Source organism: Chrysemys picta, chromosome 11 (assembly GCF_011386835.1).
Source record: "Chrysemys picta bellii isolate R12L10 chromosome 11, ASM1138683v2, whole genome shotgun sequence".
Classification (NCBI taxonomy): domain Eukaryota; kingdom Metazoa; phylum Chordata; order Testudines; family Emydidae; genus Chrysemys; species Chrysemys picta.
The window spans coordinates 38385389-38407272 of record NC_088801.1 but is presented as its reverse complement, the minus strand read 5'-3'; the positions used below and the strand labels follow the sequence as shown (position 1 = coordinate 38407272).

Genomic DNA, 21884 nt, shown 5'->3' with positions numbered 1-21884 from the left:
GAGGAAGGGCTTTGGCTGCCGGAGCCCGTGTGAGTGGCACCATCCGGCCGGCTGCCCTGTAAGCTGCACACACTCTGCATGGAGGGGGGGAAAGTCCGGACATTGACAAATTCCCCCCGGACGCTATTTTTAACTGAAAAAAGCCGGACATGTCTGGGGGAATCCGGACGAATGGTAACCCTAGATTAGTAATAGTAAAGTGAAGCAATGTTTTTGACCAGAGCATAACTGTCACCTGTTCAAGATTCAAAGAGGCTTAATAAATCAAATTCATTACTAGTTTAATTCCACTGATAAATTTATCTTTGAGGTAATTCTTCTTAAAACCAAACGAAAACAAATAAACATGATTTTCCCTAAATCTTGGTTTCTTAATTTGGACTTTTTATTGTTAGCAGTTTTCAATAGCAACAGTGAAATAACAGCAGACTGAGGTAAAGTTTGGACTAAGATAAGGGACCATTAAGTGGTATAACTCAGAGCAAAATGAAATTAAAAGAATTAAAGTTAGTAATCTGTCTCTCTCTCTCTCTCTCTCTCTCTCTCTCACACACACACACACACACACACACACACACACACACACACACACACACACACCCCAGTTAAGTGACCAAAAAGATAAAACATGCCAGAGTTGCTTTATGTACATAATGTTTTTGAATGCTATTAATGCATTAAATAAATATTTGGACACCGAACGCATTTCAATAACAAATATACCTCGGATCCTTAAGGTGGAGGAAAAAAAAGCCCACTGACACACAGAATGATAGTAGACTTTTATTAACATATCTTACAATGTTGATTACTGTATTCCTATTTTTGTACCTTTTGATGTGTTATAAAGTGATTTAAATGCTACAGTAATGTACTGTACTTAAATGATCATTCAGCCAGGATACCACACCAGTACATTTGAAGAATGCACACACCCACACCCACCACTCTAGTTTGGAGCTGTTATTTTTCAAAGTAAGCTTAATATAGCAGGCTTTAAAAAGTTATGGGGGAAATCAAAATTCTAGTTTAGCAGCATGCATGTATATTCAAGTAAAATTCTTGAATCAAGTGCTTTTTTCTTTTTTTAATTGACTGGTGACTAATTCACCAATACCAAAATAAACACTATGAAATACCCAGATTTTAAAGTTAAGGCTAATAATTTTACTTCACATCCATATGCACAACCATAAAACATTCTATTTTAAATAATACACAGTAATCAATTTCTGGAGACATTATCTCTTGTAAATATAGCATCAGAGTTTCAAACTATAGATTACTCAAGTTCGTGAGCCCTGTAATAATGTTGTGCTGGAGATGTAAAGAATCTTTTTGCTCTTCAACCACGTTTACAAAATGGCCTAATAATTCATTATGAGCAATGCAAAAATATTACAGGCTGAACTTATGATACAATATTAAAAAAGTAGTATTTTGGAAAAGACATAGCTATTCAGTTGGTGAAACAGAATAATTCTAATCTTACAAGTAGTATTCTAATGCTTTTGAAATATATATATATAAAAAACAGCACACCATTATAATGTATTTTAATTGTAGATCTTGGGGAAAACCCTCAGGGCATCACATTTTTTTTTTTAAGTGGATTTTTTTTGTCTGTCCACTGCTCTTGACTGCTGTATGGTCATTGTATTTCCCCTATACACTTTTCACTAGATAATGACTTTCAGTGAGACCCTTAAAGAGGGATCTGTTTTCATTTTGTACACATGGTTTTAGCATTAGATGTTTTTATTTTACACATATAAATTTTATTTTACATAACAAGCTATGAAAAGTCCATAGTACCAGGAACTGCTTGATAGTACTGTATGAAATAGCCAACAAATGTCTGACTCATTTGAGAGAAAAGCTTAGTAGCAATATATTACATACCAGTATTTATCTGTAATCTTCCCTACCTACTTACAGTGTGGAGTTTAGCCCAATCATGCCTATTCTCATGGATCTGTAAGACCTCTGAATATAAACTGTTTATTCGGCATTCTTCCAATGAGGATTCAGATGCATTGCTCATTCACCAGGGCCACCTCTATTGCGCTTTTTTCTTTTTAGGAAATCAAGCAGAAAGAGCACTGATTACTCTGCACAAATACAATACAGATGAACCTCTTGAGCTGACATGAAAGATTCAAAATTATGTTTTATTTGCAGGATAACCCACATGTTTCCAATCCAATCATTCTGAAACATGCATCTGGTTGGCAACGAAAGGCAGGCAGGGTTGTAATTAGAACCTGCCATGTTGTAAGTCTGACAAATTTTGTACATACAGTAACATCTATATATATTATCACCAGTAATTTACTCAACTGAAATGGCAAATTTCATTTCTGGAAAAGAAAAAATAAGAAAGAATACGTGTTCTGTTTTCATAGCAAGCTACTTAATTCGCAGCTATTTCATTTATACATGGAAAATATCTATGAAATTCCTGAGAATAAATAAGGTTTTCAGCAATGCGTGAAATCTTTCAATAGACCTTTCACAATAAGTGAAATGTTCTTTAAAGTTCTATTTTAGACCCAGTGTTACTATACAGTCTCACAAATCATGTGTTTTATATAATTACAATTGGATATCAAGCAAAAATCTCAAATTAATACAAGAAAGGCAAAGAAAAATCTATCCAGTATGTTTAGCAGATGTAATACACATATAGTGTTTCAGCAGAAGATGCTAAATGACTCAATTCCACCCAGAGAAATATAAGTTCCTGGGACCTGTCATCCCTAAACAAGTATAAGTACAACTTGTGCTTCTTATCATTAGTGGAATTCTAAAAATACAAAACAAAAGGAGACTACTGAATGAATTTAGATTTTTCACACCATTCAGAACGGATTTTTAAATTGTCATACCATTAATTTGGTACCAAAAGCACCTAATTATTGAAAGACTTCATATAATGGCATAGTTTCACTCCCCCCCTCGCCCTCCCTGTGAAAGAGCTAAACCCACATTCAGTTAAAGCTATTGTCAGTCAAGTTGCATTCATTCATGGTAAGGCGATGATACGGTACAATATAGTGATAGTTTACAATCCATTGTAATGTGGTCCCCATCTTTTATTGATGTGATCAAAGGTATGAGATACCCACTGCTGTTCAAGCACCTTATATCTTTCCTTACATATATAGAGAGGTTTACCACGCCTACAGGGAGAGAAAAAAAATCAACAGTTAATAGTGAAAAACAAATGGAAAATGTTTATATGGTGGCTCTAAGTTAATAGTAATGTTCTAACAGCGAAGTTAAATGATTTTTGCATTTTTTTTCTTTTCAGTTTCCGTGTACATATGTATATATTTATATTATAGGATGCCGGTCTTCATTTGTTTTAAAACACACATGCATTGAAACTCTTGACAAATAAACACCTTAAAATAATGAACTAAGTGGTAAGACATTAATGCCCAATAGCCCATATTGTAGGGAAAGCTGTGGGAGAGGCCGGTGGGGCAGCAGTCTAGGTACTATAGCACACTCCGTGGGTCTGCAGAGAAGTGGTGCTCTGTGTACAGAGGGCTCTATATGGTTGATCAGGAACATGCAGGAGAGGAGTGGCTGCCCGAGCAGTCTGGAATGTCACTCAGGCACCTGAAAACCTGGGCAGAGCGGCACTGCGACCCCATGCACCAGACGAAGGGGCTATCGGGTATTAATGTCTTACCGCTTAGTTCATTATTTTATGGTGTTTATTTGTCAAGAATTTCAATGCATGTGTGCTTAAAGACAAAGACAGGCATCCACTTTAATTGGCAGATGAAACGGACAAAACCAAATCCAACTATGAAATATCATAGCATTCTCCTCCATTGCCCACCTAGGATGAATAGCCACAATCCTTACTTTATCCCCTAAACTCATATTACTTACATTCTGCACGTATATCATTATAACCTCAACAATATTCCTAATAATCAAACTTCTAGAAACAAACAAGATTTCTGTAATAACATCATCATGAACAAAACTCCCAACCCTACACACCATATGGATTCACAGAGATGGCAAAGCCTCTCCTTCTCAAATTGACATTCTGCAGGAAATTCCTGCACCACAACGTACACCTTGCAAGTAGCACAATCCATTTCTTAGTAAACAAGTTCCAGATCATTTTATTTATATAAATCTAATTAGCATAATATAACAAATACAATGACAACATTTACATTTCTAAATATGTGCTACTCAGGAAGTGAGAACTTGTTAATTACTGTATCTGTTTTATTACACACTGTAAACATGAAGCAGCAAAATCAAAACATGCTTTATTAAAAGGTTACCTAAGATCTCGGTCTTCTTCACCATGTGCATCTAGATAAACAGAACCCCAAAGGCAGAAACGATGGCCTCGAATGATGATGATTACAGATGCATTGATCAGAAGAAATATTCCTGTCCCAGCTCCACAGTTCTGGGAATGCTAGAAGTTATATTTTGGGGTTAGGGAGGGAAGAGTACAAATATCCTATTAATGGCTGACAGTTTTATAATAAAGAGAACATTTTATTTCAAACACACTACTTATATGAATGAGAGTCACATCACTTACTAAGGAACAATTTGATCCTTGCCTCTACTGTATACTTAGACACTAAGGGTTATATGTTTCCAGGGATTTGCATGATAAAGTAGAGTCTAACATACATTTTATGAATAAGCCAAAACCTCGTACATGATATGTTGCCATAATACATATACACGAAGTTCCATGCAAAAGATGGTTCCAAACTCAAAAAGGGAATGTTGTCTAAGAAAAGCAGAAGTACAACAACATGCCACCCTGGGGAAAAACTAAGTTACTATAGAAAACTGAGTGAAAGTGTTCACAACAATATCTCTAACTTGCTACTAGCAGAAGTGCACAATTTGCTGTGGCAAAATATTATTTTTTAGTGAACAGTGAGAATTTGAGATTCTCTCAGATTATGAAGTACTCAGGGTATTTTGCTGCACACTGCTCTACAGGATGGACTCCTATTTGCAGATGTTGCCATACTCGTGTATTGCTCCTCATCTTGCCCTTCACAGTATCTACACTGGTCACAATTAAAAAAAAAAAATGACTTCTTAAAAGGTGAAACTCCTGGTTACAATAATATGTTTTTATTGTTCATGAATGACATATATATTATTTTATGCAGTTCATTTCTGTAATTGTATTTTGAAGATTTTAGCCCTTTCCACACATTTTTACTACAAAGGAAATTTATGACCACAGAACTAAAATATAATTAATGATCTAAATATTGCAAAGTATTCTATTTTTTGTCTTATACCTTTATTGTCTATAGTATATTTTCATAAAAATGACCTCTCAAATGTAGTCCTTATGTCCAACTATTTTAAAGTTTGATCATTTTTTCTCATACCATATTATTTTTTTGTGACTGAATTGGAGATAATACTATTTTCCACTTATAAAGCACCTGTCACTTCAAGTACTTCAGAAAGGTGCATAAGTATTATCCTTATGGGTTTTTTTCATCATGGCAATTTTTAGGAATAAACACATGCAGAGCTCATGCTGAAAAGAGTAACTCATGGAAATATAATTTTAAAATTTTAAAAGGTCAAGTGTCATTTAATCCCCAATACCTTTAAAAAAAACATTTTAGAGGAAATTACTAGAACTCTACTTGCGCTGTGAAAACAGCAGCCAACTTTGAGTATAGTACAATAGTTACCATCTCAGGGATGAAATTTGCAAATCCATTCTACTATAAACTCTTCACAATTTAAGCCTTTTTCTTGCATTTTATGCTGGATGGGGAAGAATCCACCCCAGAGTTCCCGGGTCTGCCCCTTTCTGCTCTCTCTGTCTCATGTGCAGCCTAAGATTTAACATGGCAGCACTCAGTCCTCAGTGAAACCACCCACATCCACTCACCAATAAATAAAAAAGTCACTAAAATTCAAGAGTAAAGAATATATTTTTAAAATATTAAAATCACAATCTAACTCCCATGACAAAAATGCAGCCTTAATTATCTTTATTTTACAGGTGGGGAAAACGAGGCACAGAAACGTGGAAACTGAGAACACAGCAGTTAAGGCCCAATTTTAAAAGCTATAGCCAAAGTGACCTGCTCAAGTTTACACATCAAGAAAGTGGTGGTTCAGAATAGAATCCAGCTGTGCTGACTCCCCCCTCTGCTTTTCTCTAATACTGGAAACATATTCCTACAATAAAGAGCATGGAGTTCACAGGAACACTCATGAAATGTGGAGACTTTAATTTTTAAGTTATTGATATGAATATGCATCTAAAGATAGTATTGATAAAACAGTAAAGACTGATGGCTCTTCTGTGGCTTATGCGAAATGAGTTTGTGGTCTCAGTCAACTTTCTAGTGGTCAAGCGGCCACAAATAAACAAATCACACACACACACAAAAATCATAACCACAATTTGTAGCCTTGTTGGGAAACTTAGTAGAGCTTTATAATAATTCAAGTTTTATATTAAGACTTCATGGGATTGAACATAGGATTTTTAACACTGTCTTTTAAAGTAACTATTTTCAAGAACATTTTCTTAATGGTGTTATTAGCAACAAACCAGATGAATCAAACAAAAATTAAAGATCATTATCTGTGTTGTTTACATTTTGCATTTCATTCAGAAAAGTAAAATAAACCACACTCAGTTTTACTTTTATTTCTGTTCAGTTTCACTTTGTAGCTTCCCTGCACTAGTACAATGCTAAAAAGTTTAGGATGAACACACTACAGGAAATTAAAAATAAACTTGTTTTCATTCACATTTAAATAAAACATCTATGAATTATCAGATGGTATAAAAATTAAATACTAAACTGATTTTTGGACTTAAAAACCATGTGATAGTTTCTCTTTAAATATATTTATACTAATTTTATAATGGCTAGTCTTGTGTCAGTACCATGGATATACTAATTCAGGAACAATCACAAGATTCTTTTCTCAAACCAGCTTTGCAGAGATGGCAAATGTGAACTTCAGAGCGAGAGTGGGTGACAGCCATTGACTTACAGAACTGTTCCACCCATTTAGTAACACTAGCACTGGCCTCAGAGCAGACCATTTACTGTCCTTCATCATGGAGGGAGAATAAGGCTAGTTTCTGTCCAAACGAGGAAAGTAAGGACTGGCCCTTAGAGGGAGAAGTACCTACATATTCTCTCACTCAAGTTGCCTTAGAGATAAGTTCAAATACCTTAAGGGCTGCCTCCTCCTCCAGAAGTCTCCTGTGAGGGGGCAGACTAAAAATTTAATTAAAACATGTTTGGAAATGAAAACTATCAGAGCTGAGAAAGGAACGCAGAACTTCTTAGCATGATTTTTTTTTAATTTAAAAATGGAAATAAAGCTACAGTAGTTTGAAATTCTCTTATTGTAGAATTCTCTCTTACCAGTACACATTCACAGTAACTCTGTTGTTTGCAGCAAAGTCCTTTCAAGCATACAAAAGTACCACAAACTAGACAAACAGCAGGATCTTTAGGAACCTTGGTACAGACAGTACAAGTCTTTCTGTGATAATACTGGAAGATGGTATTATAATTTTCAGGCAACTGAAGGAGACATGGCAAGTCCCACTTAGGCTCCTGTATAAGCAAAACCTAAAAAGAAAATGATAGAAACATTCATCAGTGTTGTATGTATATTTATCTGTGCTGTGAGAACTTTAGAACTTGTAGCCCTAACAACTCAGAGTAAATCGAGCACTGTGGAGTAATTTGCCACCTGAGTATAGGATAGGAAAAAAAACTTTTAATGAAACAGTAGCCCTATTAAAACATAATCAGCATCCGGGGCAAGCTGTGATCCTTTACCCAAAAAAGTAAAGGTGACCCAAAAAGATAAAACACCCACGCAGATATCTAAAGACCTTTTACCTAACCCAATAGACAATGAAGAATGGCAAAGGGGATTTTTCAAAGTTGTACCCACAGACTTAACAAGTAAATCACAAGTGCGTACATACCTGTCATCCATACAAGGAAGGATTTCCGACCAATGCCCTATAAAAAGGCGATTCATCTCACCATTTTGGAGGCAATCTACTCTTCATTGTCTCCATCTTCAACAACGCATCGATGCTACCCATCTATGACGGCTATTAATTAACTATTAATAGGCCATACTTTTTTTCTTTTCAAACTAAGTTTTAAGGGGACTAGGCTAAGCTTGGTTTCCCTACACTTTATTTCAGTTTAAGGTTTATTAAGTTAAGTTAGAAAGTAAACAGCTTTGACAGCTCTTTGCATCAGTTTCCTCTGCTGGAGCTGTGAAGCCGGAACCGCCAGAGGCGGGGTCCTGTATCTTCCAACACTAGGTTATTAAAATAAAGTGTGAGTATTAACCAAAGTTTGCAGCACATAATATTGTATTATCATATGTGTCTCTTGAATAACAGTAGTACAATTGCAACGCTGTAATTCTAACTGTTTTACCATTTGCTTACTATTTCATTGATTTTAATAAAAGGTCTTTATGACTATATCTGTCTCAGTGTAAGCTTCCTGTCATACCCCCGAAGGTCCTTTTATAAACTCTGTGAAGCCTGATTCAGGACAAACTTTTATCTTCTGATCAAATTGGCGAGCCTAAACCCATACTAATTAATATCCATCATAATTATTATATTAATATTATTAAGAATTAAATAAAATTAAATTAAGTGAATAAATTAAATCAACATTACTAACACACCCAAAATCAGGCTACAAACTACAAAATGTAAACATCAGAATTTTATTTAAAGGAGGGAAATGTGCTCTTTGAGATGGCCCATTCTTTCTACTGCATTCCACACAAGCTCCAAAGTGTCCTTTAAATGCCTTTTGGCTGAAGACGACTAGACGTGGCTTCCTATGGATCCTATTAATGCTGCATTAAGACTTCAGCCAGAGAGCATCACTCAAGAGCAACATGCTTCTTGCCTCAAGGAGCTCAGCATACTCATAAATTGCTCTAGTAAGGTTACAAACTGATACGGACTGCCTTTCCTCAGGGCACAATGCATTACACCTTCTAAAGGCAACAAACTTCACAGGTAAAACATGGGCCTTAAGTCTTGTTTACACTGCGGATTTGCCCTGATTATAGCCATTAGTGGACAGCCAGTGACATAGCTGCACCTAGCATGGACAGGCAAAGCTGCTACTTGTTCTGAAATTTGGGGCCAAAAACAGTAGGGTAAAGTTAGGCTCTGAAACTGAAGTCTAGGAACTTGCTTGATTTTCAAACATACTGAGCACTCAACAATTCCCAGTTAAGTTGATGGGAATTGCTATTCCCTCTGAGGTCAATGTACTCAGTACATTTAAAAATCAGACTGGTGCCTAAATATTAGTTTCAGAGTCTAACTTTACCCTCTTATTTTTTGAAAAACTTTGCCTAAAATTTTTAAAGAGCCAATAATACATTACAGTTGAATCTATTCCATTTTTTGCAGGTTACCCACTTAAGGGCACATATGTGTGAGGATCTTTCTTACAAATTACTGTTCTGTTCACAAGAGTTTGTTATAAAAACTGAAAGAGGTCTTATTTGGAAAATACAGTAAAACAGCAGTGTTCTTTTTCAAACATAAAAACGATATCAATAGTTTTATGACCATGGCTCAATGGTCTATCGAATGAATCAGATCTACTAAGGGCAAGAACGTTTTGTTATTACCATTAGGGTTCAAGTTTTCAAAACAAAATTGTACCTGCAAAATATGCAAGTGAAACAGATGCAAGCACAAAACACACATATTGGGGGTTCAACTATGCCTGCTTATTTTGTCATGATAAATTTAAAACACAGCATTACACATACACACACAGCATAACTAGATTCAAGGAATTCCATTCTTACACATCAGCACTGTATGGGGGGGGAGGGGTGCAAATTTTTTTACGTACCTTCACTTGTTCTGCATGTCTGTCTGCAAATGAAGCCAATTCTAAGCACCACTGTGATATCATATTAAATGCTGGCACTGGCCATTCAAGGCAAGAGGCACTGGTGAATTGATGTGGTGACTGAAAAGATGATGGTAATAGACCCAGGCAGTTTGTAAGAACTGTAAATTCTTCATCTTCCTTTTAGACATGAAACAAGAAAGACTTGATCATTTTGTATTATACACTCAAAGCACAGCACTGTATGTATCAATTCCATATCAACGAATATGTAAGTGACTGGGAGGGAGCATGGCAGAGTGAGGCTCTGCTACACCTGATTCTTCAGTGGTGTAAAATCCTTGAGGGACCTTACATCAGAGGTGCAAGTTAAAGCTGTCCCTGAACTTGGGTGAAGTGGAGAATGAAGCCCATAAAATGTTAGCTTACACTTCACAGACCTAAGACTGAAGTCTAGTTTGAATGGAAATACTGTATTCTCTACAAATACAGAACAGGTTTTAAGATTATTTTGGTGATATATCTGAGAGGCAGATAAACCGGTGTAGGGCTCCAATGCTACAAACACACATGTGCTTAATTTTAAACATGAGTAGTCCTACAGATTTCAATGGAACTACTTACATGCTTAAAGTTAAGCACATACATACATGTTTAGAACTGAAGCCTAAATTGATAATTAGAGAAAAGGAAGAAAACATAAAATAAGGCTATAAATTTATTCAGAGCACATTGGTAATACAGGGATGAAATGAATGGGATAAAACAATACAGGGAAAGGACCTGAAAGAAAAAAAAATGTGAAGTATTCATAAATGAATTACAGTATGCCCAAGATGCATGCCAGCCAGCAAAAAGTATATGATTAGGAATAATAATAATAATAATAAAAATAAAAAAGACCAATTTGGATAAAGATAAGCAGAGTAATCAAGGGTGAGAGAGAAGAGGCTGCACAGTATTAAATGACAGATGATGACAGGACAAATTATAGAATGACGATAAGGGAGTGTAAAAATGGAAAGAAAATTTAAGTAAGAGAAAGTAAAGGAGCTTGCACAAAAGATTAAGACAAAGATTATCACATTTTTCATTGGAACAATAGAAATCAGCAAAGGAGACATACAGCTTTTAACAAATATAGAGTATAACTGATTGACAGAAAAGATACTACAAATACACATATTAATTTGTAAAATAGAACAGGAGATGGATGACAGAAACAAGATCAGGAAAATATACACTGAATGAAATTAGGATCGTTTCCAAATGGGTATGAATGAAATGTCTGAGAGCCATCAAGTTCTAAGGCAAGACAAGATTCACTGCAGAATTATGGGGTGAAAGTTGCAAGAGATACAGGGCAAACATACTTGATCAACTGGCAAAATATATGGATAGAAGAGACCTATTTACTAGGATCCCCTGCCAATGAAAGATTAGTAAATGCAAAGCAGATAACAATGTTTTGTCCAGTCTAGTTTTAAAATGCAACAAGAAGGGTTCTAATACTTTTTCTATGGAGATCATTTTACTGTCTAATACATCTCCTTGATATATTCTAGTCATACTAAATTTTTCATTTAATTTCTTACCATCACTCCTAATTATTTCCCTTTTACTATGCTATGTTATTTCTCCCTTTTCCTTCCTAGTGCCTATGTCCTTTAAATAACTAAACTTCTGCCCCCCATAATCTGTTTAAGTAGGTGCTGGTTGCTATGGCAGAAAAGGAGTTATTGCTGGTGCTGGGGAGCATTAAATACCTACAGTCAAATGTGTATACTGTAGTCCGATGGATGCTAGTAGTTTTTTGGGGTGGTGGCTAGTAAGACTGTCCAGGATGACTCCATCTTGAACATGGGAGTATGTACGTGAAGTGGAAAGACCATCTTTTGACTATAACGTAAACCTAGTAGGACCATGAGAATAGCTGGTCTGAAGAGAAGGACACCCCTGTTCCTATCACTTTTCTAATTTAATTGGCCACTTGCGTCAGTTCAAGTACATAGTAAGCAAAAACCCATCCAGCTAGAGATTGAGTTTGTCCACTTGCAGAAGAAAAAAGGAACAGACAACGAATATATTTTAAAAATGAGTTTTGAGAAATATGGAGACTCATCAAGAAGAGAAATACAGAAAGACGGCTCCCATCATCGAGAGCTGCAGAAGGAAAGGGTCTCTCAGCTATTAGTGGCAATACTGTGGAGAAGGACTGATTTAGGAGACCATTGCCAGAAGAGAGTGGTGGGATAAGGTCAAGATCTACTGAGTTAATAAAAATTGAAGGGCAATAGAATATAGAATGACTAGGGTAGACTAGAAAAAGAATAGGAGAAAGGGTGAAATGAGTTGCAGACAAGGCTGGCCCACAACTCTATCCTTCCTACTCCTCACTGGAAAGGATAGGGGAGGAGCAGAACTGCTCTTTTTCTATCTTCCTTTTAGCACAGGGAGCCGGCCAACATCTGGGTTTATTCTCTTCCAGGAAATACATGGCAATTGTTTTAAACACCACCACTGCAAAGAAAAAAGGTGGTACCAGGCTATTTAAAGACCTCCTCCTACTCCTCCAGTAGAATCAATGACCGCTGAAATGGCTACTCGGGTTTCATGCAACTCCCAAGGTGGCCAGAGATAAGGAGTGCCACCTCAAGCAGGGAAAAAGCCTGGCCCAGATCTCACCCCTCCCACCAATTTGGGTATCTAAATTCCATCGGGAAGCATGAAAGAAGCGTGGAGAAGATCATCAGCAGCATTAGGCATTGTAAGAACCCTGTCTGAGGATTTGCCGAGAGCCAGAGCAAAGGAAATGTAGCATCATCTGAAGTGGCCTCAAGCCCCTGCACAGCAGCACCTCATGGATGGATCTGTATTTCAGTTAACTGCAAGACAGGGAATCCTGTGTTAATGCAGTTTTGTAGTTTACTGAAGTACAGCTGAATTAAGTTTTATTGCAATTGTGATAATCACTCCAATCCTATTCTGCCATAGATAATGTGCTGGGGAATATCCAGCAATTCTTGACTCTAGGCATGTAACTGCTTCAGACTCATTCATTAGAGTTTAGCTTGGAACAACCACTTTCCTAAAAGCAATTACCATTTAAGCTGTAAACTCCTGTAGAGTCCTAAATCCTACAGTATTTTCATATTCATTTCAAATGAAATAAATGAAAAGGGAAAAATAGGGAAAAATCCTAAGATCTCTCTGGCCATTACTGGGATTCGATCAATTTTTTTATGATGAAAAGATGACAATTTTTTTCCTTACCCGCAAATATCTTTTCTGCCAACAGTACATCTGAAATTCTGTAAGTGTTAATGGGAAATCTTCCTTAGGGGATATACTGGTAGAGCATTAGAACACGCCCACCTCAGAACAGCTCACTCACCTAACTGTAGAAACACTACCCCAGAACTGGCTAATAGTTAGCAGCAAGTTTAAGAATCGGGAGGAAAGGAATCAGGAAGTTTTAGCAGGGATTGGATGGAATGGGTCCTGTTCTATATTTGGGGACTGGACTCTCTGACCAAATTTCTTCTGTGACAGAAATACTTTTCAAAAGAATGGATACAATCAACACTCTTAGCTGGGGTAGGAACAGACAGGCGCTCTTCCTGAAGTCTAATCACAAAATTGGTTGGTGCTGCAGACAGGCTGCAGCCTCAGTCACTGGTGAGATCATCGTCCAAAAATACACCTCTGTAAAAATCTGTACCTTTGTGCTCAAAGGTGGGTTGTCAGTGTAATCAGCATCTGGGTAAACACTCAAACAGTAAGTGAAAAAGTACCGTATATACTCGTTCATAAACTGAATATTTTTGGTAAAAAAGTGACGCATCAAACAGCGGGGGTCAGCTTATCAATGGGTCTACACCAAAATTTGATGATTTTAAACTCTATGGAATCATTGAATTGAATACTAATACATTATCATTTTGTTTACCTGGAGCGTCTGCAGGCATGTGGTAAACAACGCTGTGGTAAACAAAACGTCCAGCCCGCTAGCGGCTTACCCTAACGGGCCAGGAGCCAAACTTTGCCAACCCTTGAAATATAGGGTCGGCTTATGAAAGGGTCATACAGTTTTTGCTATTTTTATCTATCCATCTTGGGGGGTCAGCTTATAAACGAACGGACTAATGAACGAGTATATACGGTAAGTAAAAACTGAAACAGTAAGTGAAAAAGGTGATGGTAATGGGTATCAGATATTTTTGTATCCCAGTTTAATCTGGGTGTGAATATGCACCTTTTTCAAGTTGACTGGTCAGGAAGTCCCCAAAGAGAGACGTAAGGCTTGACAAGAGCCTCTACATCTGGAACGTGAGATATTTCATGCACTCATTTGTCCTCCAAGATCAGTTAGTTTTTTCAGACTGACAGCCATGCAAAGATGTTTTGACTGCAACTGAACTAGTGGGGTGTCTCAGTGGGTCCATGGGCACAACCACCCTGACTTGTTTGGCTAATAACATTTTCACCCTAAGAGAATATTGTGGGAAGCATCTTGGAAGTATGTTAACCCAAGTGAATCATGATGAGGATGCAGAGGAAGGATATATAGTTCCATATTAACGCCAATAACAATTGTGTGTGTGTTCCACTTCTGGAGAAGAAGTCTCCTGCCTGCTCAATTATGGCATCCTTTGCAGGTGTTGCCATTGCTGCATCCACTTTAAATGATCATGATGCAAATAGTTTTGGGTTTTGGTTGTTGTCTTTAGTTTTTGTTTTTTTTTAACCTTTTGCTGGTTCATTCTCCTTCTCTACTTGTCTATAATAACTTTCAGCAGATTTCAAATTCAAATTCACAGTCTCAAATTTACCTGGCCCTTTTATAGATGGGCCTCAGAAGTCATTCTGATTATTTTAGAAGCAGACTAGTGCTATCAATTCAGACAGACTCAGGAAGCCAGACTGTGAAACAAATGAATTCATTTTGGAGAAATTTCTTTAAAGCAAGGAGTTCTTGATAGGTATTTTCTCCCATTGGCCTTCAAGTTCACATTGAATGGTTGCTGTGACTATGCAGGGGACTGCTCTCCTCGGGCAGTATTCCTCTGGAAGAGCTTGGACGGATGTGGACGCTCCCTAAGCCTCCTTCTATGGGGCCCTGAACCTCTCTCTTTATGCATACATACTGCAAGGACAAGTATTGCAGGAAAAGTAGAGGCACTCCTTTTGTCATACAGCAGGTCTCTCCAGCTGCTGAGTTCATGTTAATAAGCTACACGGTGAAGAGGAGATCCCTGTGCTGTGGAAGTAAAGCCAATTAAACTAAGCCCATAAAAGAGTCCTGAAGTTATCCTGTCAGCAAGAAGTAAGATACATTTGATCAAAAACCCAGTTCTATGAGAAGACTTCACAATAGGAAGAGGACACAAACAAAGGCAGGATCACTAATTACTACTGATTTCCCTTGACTAGAAGCCAGAAGTTTGAGGAACAGGTGGTTGGCAGGTCACAGTGCCAGCTGCTGGAAGCAGATAAACTTCTGAGGGAAGAAGACCCTCCCACACACACAGGATTGTCAGACATACCTTTGAGATGGAATATTACTATAAATGAAAAATACATTTTCCCTATCTCAATTTCCCTATGCACAAAATGAACTCCCTATCCCCATTTACTAAGCCATACTGTCTCAACACTCAAATCTCTATCAAAAAAATTATCTGATCTTAAAAATAACTTGGAAATTTATGTTTTATTACACACACACACACACACACACACACACACACACACACACACACACCCATCCACCCACTCACAAAATAAAATAACTTTATTAAGGTTGCAAAGTTAAACACTCAAAAGTTAGGAAATGCCAGAATTAAAGTGGCCTGGGCTAGCATATTCAAATACAGTATCTCTTAATTCTTGACGGAATTGTTTTTAACGTTACTTGCACAAAGAAGAAAATTCTGTGGCGGTTAAGAATAAACATTCTAGGGAGGGAGTTGGGTTAATTTTTAGCATAAATGTACACAAAATAAAGTTACACCACGGCCAGTGATTTCACTCTATATTTTGTCTTTTCCATGCAAAAGAGCCAATTCTGAAACCCTTCTGTCACATAACCTCCTGTGGGCTTCTCTGGGAGTTATGAAAATGAAAAGGAGGAAGTATCTGGCACATATTATATTGCAAAGTTAGCAGTTCTTCTTGCCATGACACTTTCTACAAAAATATGTGAAATATAGTAAAACATCTAGATTCTTACAGTGTATCTGAAGTCTTTCACGGTGTCAGACATGAAGCAATGTTACAGCTAAACAAATATCTGCTCTAAATAATACAAAAATGTTGGCCCTTTTCTCATTTGGGGGTGGAGTAATACATGTTTCAATTATATTATATAAAACTTTCAACAGAAAAAAAACAGTGTCATTTCCCGCCACCCTCCCTTGTACCTGACAACTGGGTAAATCCCCTCCAAAAAGATGATGTTGAAGAAGGCAGGTGATCCTGAGGAAAGGCAGGCAGAACTGCTGCAGATAACACTCTATTGACTCAGGAGACCAAACACTAGAGCTAACCTAGAGTGGAAAGAGAGGTTATTAAATTCTGCTTTCCAAATTCTACATTCCAAAGGCTAACAGTTCACTAATAATCTCAAATGATTTTGTTACAAACAAATCTTGGATATAGCACCTTCCAGTTAGGCATTTTCTCTCTCAAAAAGCTGTTTTGTTAAAGTTGGCTTTATGTATAAAAGGCTTCTGGTCAGTTAAGAAACAAAAAAAAATAACTAATTTAATTTCAATCTTTTCAGACAACTTCCCGAACAAAAAATGTCCATATAGGACATGGTGGGAAAAGGATTTGGCTAGACAAATTTCCCCAGAGGAATGGGCTTTGATCTGAAAAAGAGGACCTTTATCAGTCTGTAACACAAAAAAAGAAAGTATCTTCAAGATACCATTTCAATGGTTCTCATGCCAGTCAGATTAAAATATGTATATAGATTGAATGGAGATAAATATTGAAAAAACTATAGTGAGAGATTTTATGCATATGGTGGACATGTCCAGTCATTAGAGAATATGGGGACGTGATTTGTAACCAAATATTACAAATTGCTGAATATTTATTACCAAAGGATCCTTTGGTAATCCTCCTGGGGCTTCCTAGCAGAAGTGGTCACACCCAAATTAATATCATCTGCTACTAGCCACTAGATTACTAATAACCTCCCACTGGAAAAAGAAAAATAGTTCAACACTAGAGGAATGATTAAAAAAAATACGAGTGGTAGATGTTATGGAAAAATTAACACATCAACTAGGCACCTAGCAAAATAGACAGACGACAATAGATGCTTAGATTTTTTTTTTTACCATTCAATTCACTATTCAGACAAAATACATTCTCTGAAGGAAAAAAAAAAGCACACATGTCCAATATTTGATTATTAACATTTATAGACATGCCTGGTTTGATCGAGTCAGTAGTTTCATTCAATTTAATAAAATCACCAGAAATAACACATCATGAGTGGTCTAAAGAGGCTCAGTGTAATTTGTTAGCACCCTGCGAAACAAAGATTTAATGACTATATAACTGCATAATATTTCCAAAACAAACAAAAGCTCATTTTGTTTCTATTTACATGGTAATGATTTGTAAACCTGTTAAAATTTCCTAAACAAAACTGTAAAAAAATACCATTGCTAATTCTTCAGTTTCTCCTTCCTCAAACATCTTCCCTTTAGAGAGCTCAGAAATCACATGACTCAGTAATGCTTCCCAAGACTTTTCTCCATTGGATGTATTCTGTGAATAAAGAAAAAGGCAGACTCAAATTGCATCAGTCATACAAAATAAGGAGAAAATTGTTTCTATAGAGGCTGCAAAGGTGAAATATATTTCCTTTAAAGCAACACACACATTCTGACTCAAAGAGAAGAGGTACATATGATATTGGAAGGGTGATGTTTTAAGCACCAATACATACTGCATAACAATACACAGGATGTAGAAATTGAAACAATATTTGGATAGTGAAAAGCTACCAAAACCAAATACAATTCAGATGGAATATATTTAGCATATACAGTGAGGTTAAGTGGCAGTTTTGAGACTGTAATTTGCTATAATGCATTAATTAAACTGAACCAAGAAAGGCTTGCAATTTAAATATACTGAATGAGAAAGAAGCTATCAAAAATTTAATGCTATGTAGAGAATGGGTAACATTTATACAGACAGGGAAAAATTGTTCAGTGGAATTTATTTTTTTAATCAGCCACTTAGCTTTGTGTCATAATAATTATGTGTCAAGAAAGCTAATAATTACAGAAACTCATGAGAAATAAGCAGCATATTTCCATAAATGTCTTCCTTGAAATTACACAAAAATACCCACAAGAAGAAACAATATTAGATACAAACTTTAGTTCATGTGAGAAAAGTATAAACATGATCAACAGAAAAAGACAAAATGTTACCAGGACGATTATTTTTTAAAAATACCAAAACAAATGAAGTGGGCTGTAATATATATAAGCTCTACCATACAATGCTGTATAAAAACTGACATTCATTTCCCTAATGTACAACAAGGTTAATCCTCTCTTTCTGTGAGTTTAAACTCCTCACTGAGGGTGAAATTCACCGCAGGGGCCAGGCCAAATCCCTTTTCCGCATTTAGGCCCTTAGCTCTAAGCCAATGGTCTCCAATCTTTTTTGTTGGAGGCTCCTCTTGTAATGATTTGGTAAAGAGATGTTTCTCTTTTCACCCCGTGTTCCATCTCTCCACGACGCTCAGTACCACTATATGTCCTTTCTTCTGCCCATTTACACTCTTATCTATTATTTCCATCTATTCTTAACCCTGGTCTTTCTCTCAAAATCTTTTTTCTTTTGCTCCCTCCTCACTACTACTTCTTCCTTATTCCTCCAGTCACCAAAAGGCTACATACAGCTTGCAGAGTGATTAGGGCTTCACTGGGCTGGGTTTCAGGTAATCTCATGGCTGATCTGAGTACGAAAAGGAATAAAGAAAACTAACTTGACATTGAGCTACTACCTGAACCTGTATCCCTGTACACATGCCAGCTGTACTAAGGCATCCGCCAGAAACAGGCAGAGAAGGCAGGCTGCTGTCAGGAGCTACCAGGGATGCTTCAATTGCCACTATTGGACTATGTCTGCTGAAGGGTGCAGGTTGGATTCTGTGTCCAGTGGGTAGTTCTCTGCCTCTCTCACGCTTTACCTAAAATGGCGTATGAAGCCGTCAGTGGGCTCTCTGTACCGGGGGGTGGGGGAGGATATGTCAACCTTCTTGAATTGACAGACTTTCAGTTACCATTCACTTTGATTTACCTACACAAACCACGAACAGCCTTCAACAACAGGGTGTCATATAATGTAAAACTACTACCCACATAACAATGTTAACATCTGTCAGCGACAGCCATGCCAATGAAAATGCCAGTTTTTCTTCCTAGAATACAAAAATATGCTACCAATGCATATTTAGCTACATATGTCAAGAGGTTTCACCACTTGTGATTCTGAGTGCCTTTAAGATGAAAAAAACTCTGCTACTTCATAAATCCATTTGCTGATCCATGAACATAATTTGCAACCCTAAGGCACAAACTGCCTTATGTGCAAAAAAAGCTATTATTCTGCTAGAGAGAAAAAGTCTTAGCATGTAGCAAACCTGACTACAGTATGCCATCATTCTCTATTTTCATACAATAAAATATTTCATTGTGGCTAGCTGTTGAAACATTTAAAATGTATATTCAGATAAAACTTGACCCATTCTACTAGCATTTTATGAAGGATAAATAAAAGCTGCCTACATTTATCAAATTGATTGCGAAAGAATATAAACTGGCAGCGCTTTCAAGCACTCTGTGTCACAGATTTACACCTGTAAAACTGTCTGTCACTTAGGTCTCATTTAGATAAACAAAAAAGTGCACAGATCTCATGCTAAAATTGTGGGTTTGAAATTGAACTCTTATGACAGTATCCTATGGAAAAACATTTATTTAACAATAATGCAGCATCCATCCCATTGCACAGTAGCCTCAAACACCGAATAGCACATACAGACAAAACTAAATTTCGTTACTTAGCCCCCTCTGGACAAACTACCAACTTGCACTTAAAAACTGTAGGTGTATGTGCTGACAAGCATGGCCAATTTGTGATTACATGGGAAAAGGAGGCCAGGTATCTCAGTTTCCTCTTAAATACTACCAATGGCAGGAGGGAGGATTACCTGCCTGGCCCACAATATTGCTAAATTCCTCCTCTGGTTCCTTAGTCAGTTGTGCATCACATATTGTATTTTGAGGGGATTGCACATGGCTAGTGATTAAGAAATATGAACAAAACTAGAAAATTCCATATTTTCTTTGCAGACAACTTGCTTTTTTATTTACTGAAATGAGTATATTAGACTGATATCTGGCCCATCTAACAGGACTTCAATTTTACAGTGAGAGGAATATTCTATTCTATTCCATTATAACTAGCTAAAGAATCAATTTAAAAAAAAATCTTATTCTCAGTCTATCAATCAGTTCTTTATCAATGGCACACTGTGAAACTTCCAAAACCTCTTCATGTAAGTGTCTTTATCTGATTTCCACTATCATTCAAACACACAAAATTACACACACAGAAAAGAATAGGCAGGACTTTATTCTTCTGCTTCTCACGAACGGAATCTTCTGCACTGGGGGAATGACCATTCGTACCATGGTTGGACCTAATGAAGAATTTTCTTTCTGTTCCAACAGTTAATTAACAATTTCCAATAACCAATTTTGAGAACGAAGTTGACTTTGGACAGGTCACCTTAAAAATTTGCCTATCCTGGCAACAACATATTGACACCATCATATATTAACCAAAAATGTAGTAAACCAATCCATACATGGATTTTTAAAAAAATGCAAAGCAGGACTAAGGTGTAAAATTAAAATACTATTTGAAATATTTTTATTAGCACTTATGTAGATTTTAGTGCTCCTGTCAGTGAGGGACTTACATCACTAGATATAGAGGCAGTATGTAAGCTTTTAAGCACAACTCTGCAAATCTATAGTATAACAATATTAGAACTTTGATATATTACGAAGATAATTACTTATGCCAAAATGTGTAGTACAGTCCACTGAGATTAAGCTAAAATGAAACAAATCTGATTCACTTGTTACTTGCACAGTAGTTGAACCAGAGATGAAATTCTCATGATGCTAAGCCACATCTATTCTACATTAAGTTCACCATTGAAGTGATATAATATACTAATAAATGCTTCATAAATTTAATAAACAATCTTATCAATATATAGCTTTTAGTAAACTGACCAACCTTTTTCAGAGCTCCTGAGTTCTTCCATGCCACCCTGTCTTCAGCGCTGCATTTTACAGAAAATGCTGCCAGGGCTTGGGTATACAATAATGTAAACAGCACCTTTACAATGCAGGTAAAGTGTTCTATAAAGTAAACAAAGAGTCATTGTGTTTCACATTTTTTAAACCATGACTTCAGTTTATTATAGACCAATTACAGTCTCTTTCAATTTGCAAACATAATGCTTCTCAAATGAAGAATGAATTCAATATGAAAAAATCCAAAACGCACAATATCATTTTTAAAGTACAAGCTTTGGGACTTTCCCACCCCACAGGGTCCTAGAGGCCACGCTCCAGCCAAGCCCGGAAGTCTACACAGCAGTGAAACAGCCCTGCAGCCCGAGCTCCATGAGCCCAATTTGGCTGGCATGGGCCAGCCGTGGGGTTTTCTTTGTTGTGTAGACATACCCTCAGTGCTTTAGAAAGTTATGGCAGACAGCCCTGGAGCCTGTGAAGTCTTCGATGTACAAAAGAGGTACAGTGCAAGTATCCTTTCACTGCCCTGAAAATTCACCTCAATCTTGATCAGCAGTGACTTCCTTCTAGGGGGCTTCACATTTGT

The 21884-nt window shown here is 36.8% G+C and overlaps 1 protein-coding gene across 9 annotated transcripts in view; it reads right to left on the bottom strand.

Annotated features, from left to right (window-relative positions):
- Positions 1–770: 770 nt before the first annotated feature.
- UBR3 (ubiquitin protein ligase E3 component n-recognin 3) overlaps positions 771–21884 on the bottom strand; it is a 211124-nt gene continuing 190010 nt past the window's right edge. For all 9 annotated transcript variants that reach the window (XM_065560735.1, XM_065560736.1, XM_065560739.1 and 6 more), the window contains 7 exons: positions 21279–21403; positions 17607–17714; positions 16352–16477; positions 9930–10109; positions 7428–7637; positions 4317–4456; positions 771–3182 (listed from right to left, as the gene is read on the bottom strand). In XM_065560735.1, the coding sequence (XP_065416807.1) occupies positions 3065–3182; positions 4317–4456; positions 7428–7637; positions 9930–10109; positions 16352–16477; positions 17607–17714; positions 21279–21403 (1007 nt within the window). In that variant the 3' untranslated portion in view covers positions 771–3064. The remainder of the gene's footprint in view (positions 3183–4316; positions 4457–7427; positions 7638–9929; positions 10110–16351; positions 16478–17606; positions 17715–21278; positions 21404–21884) is intronic.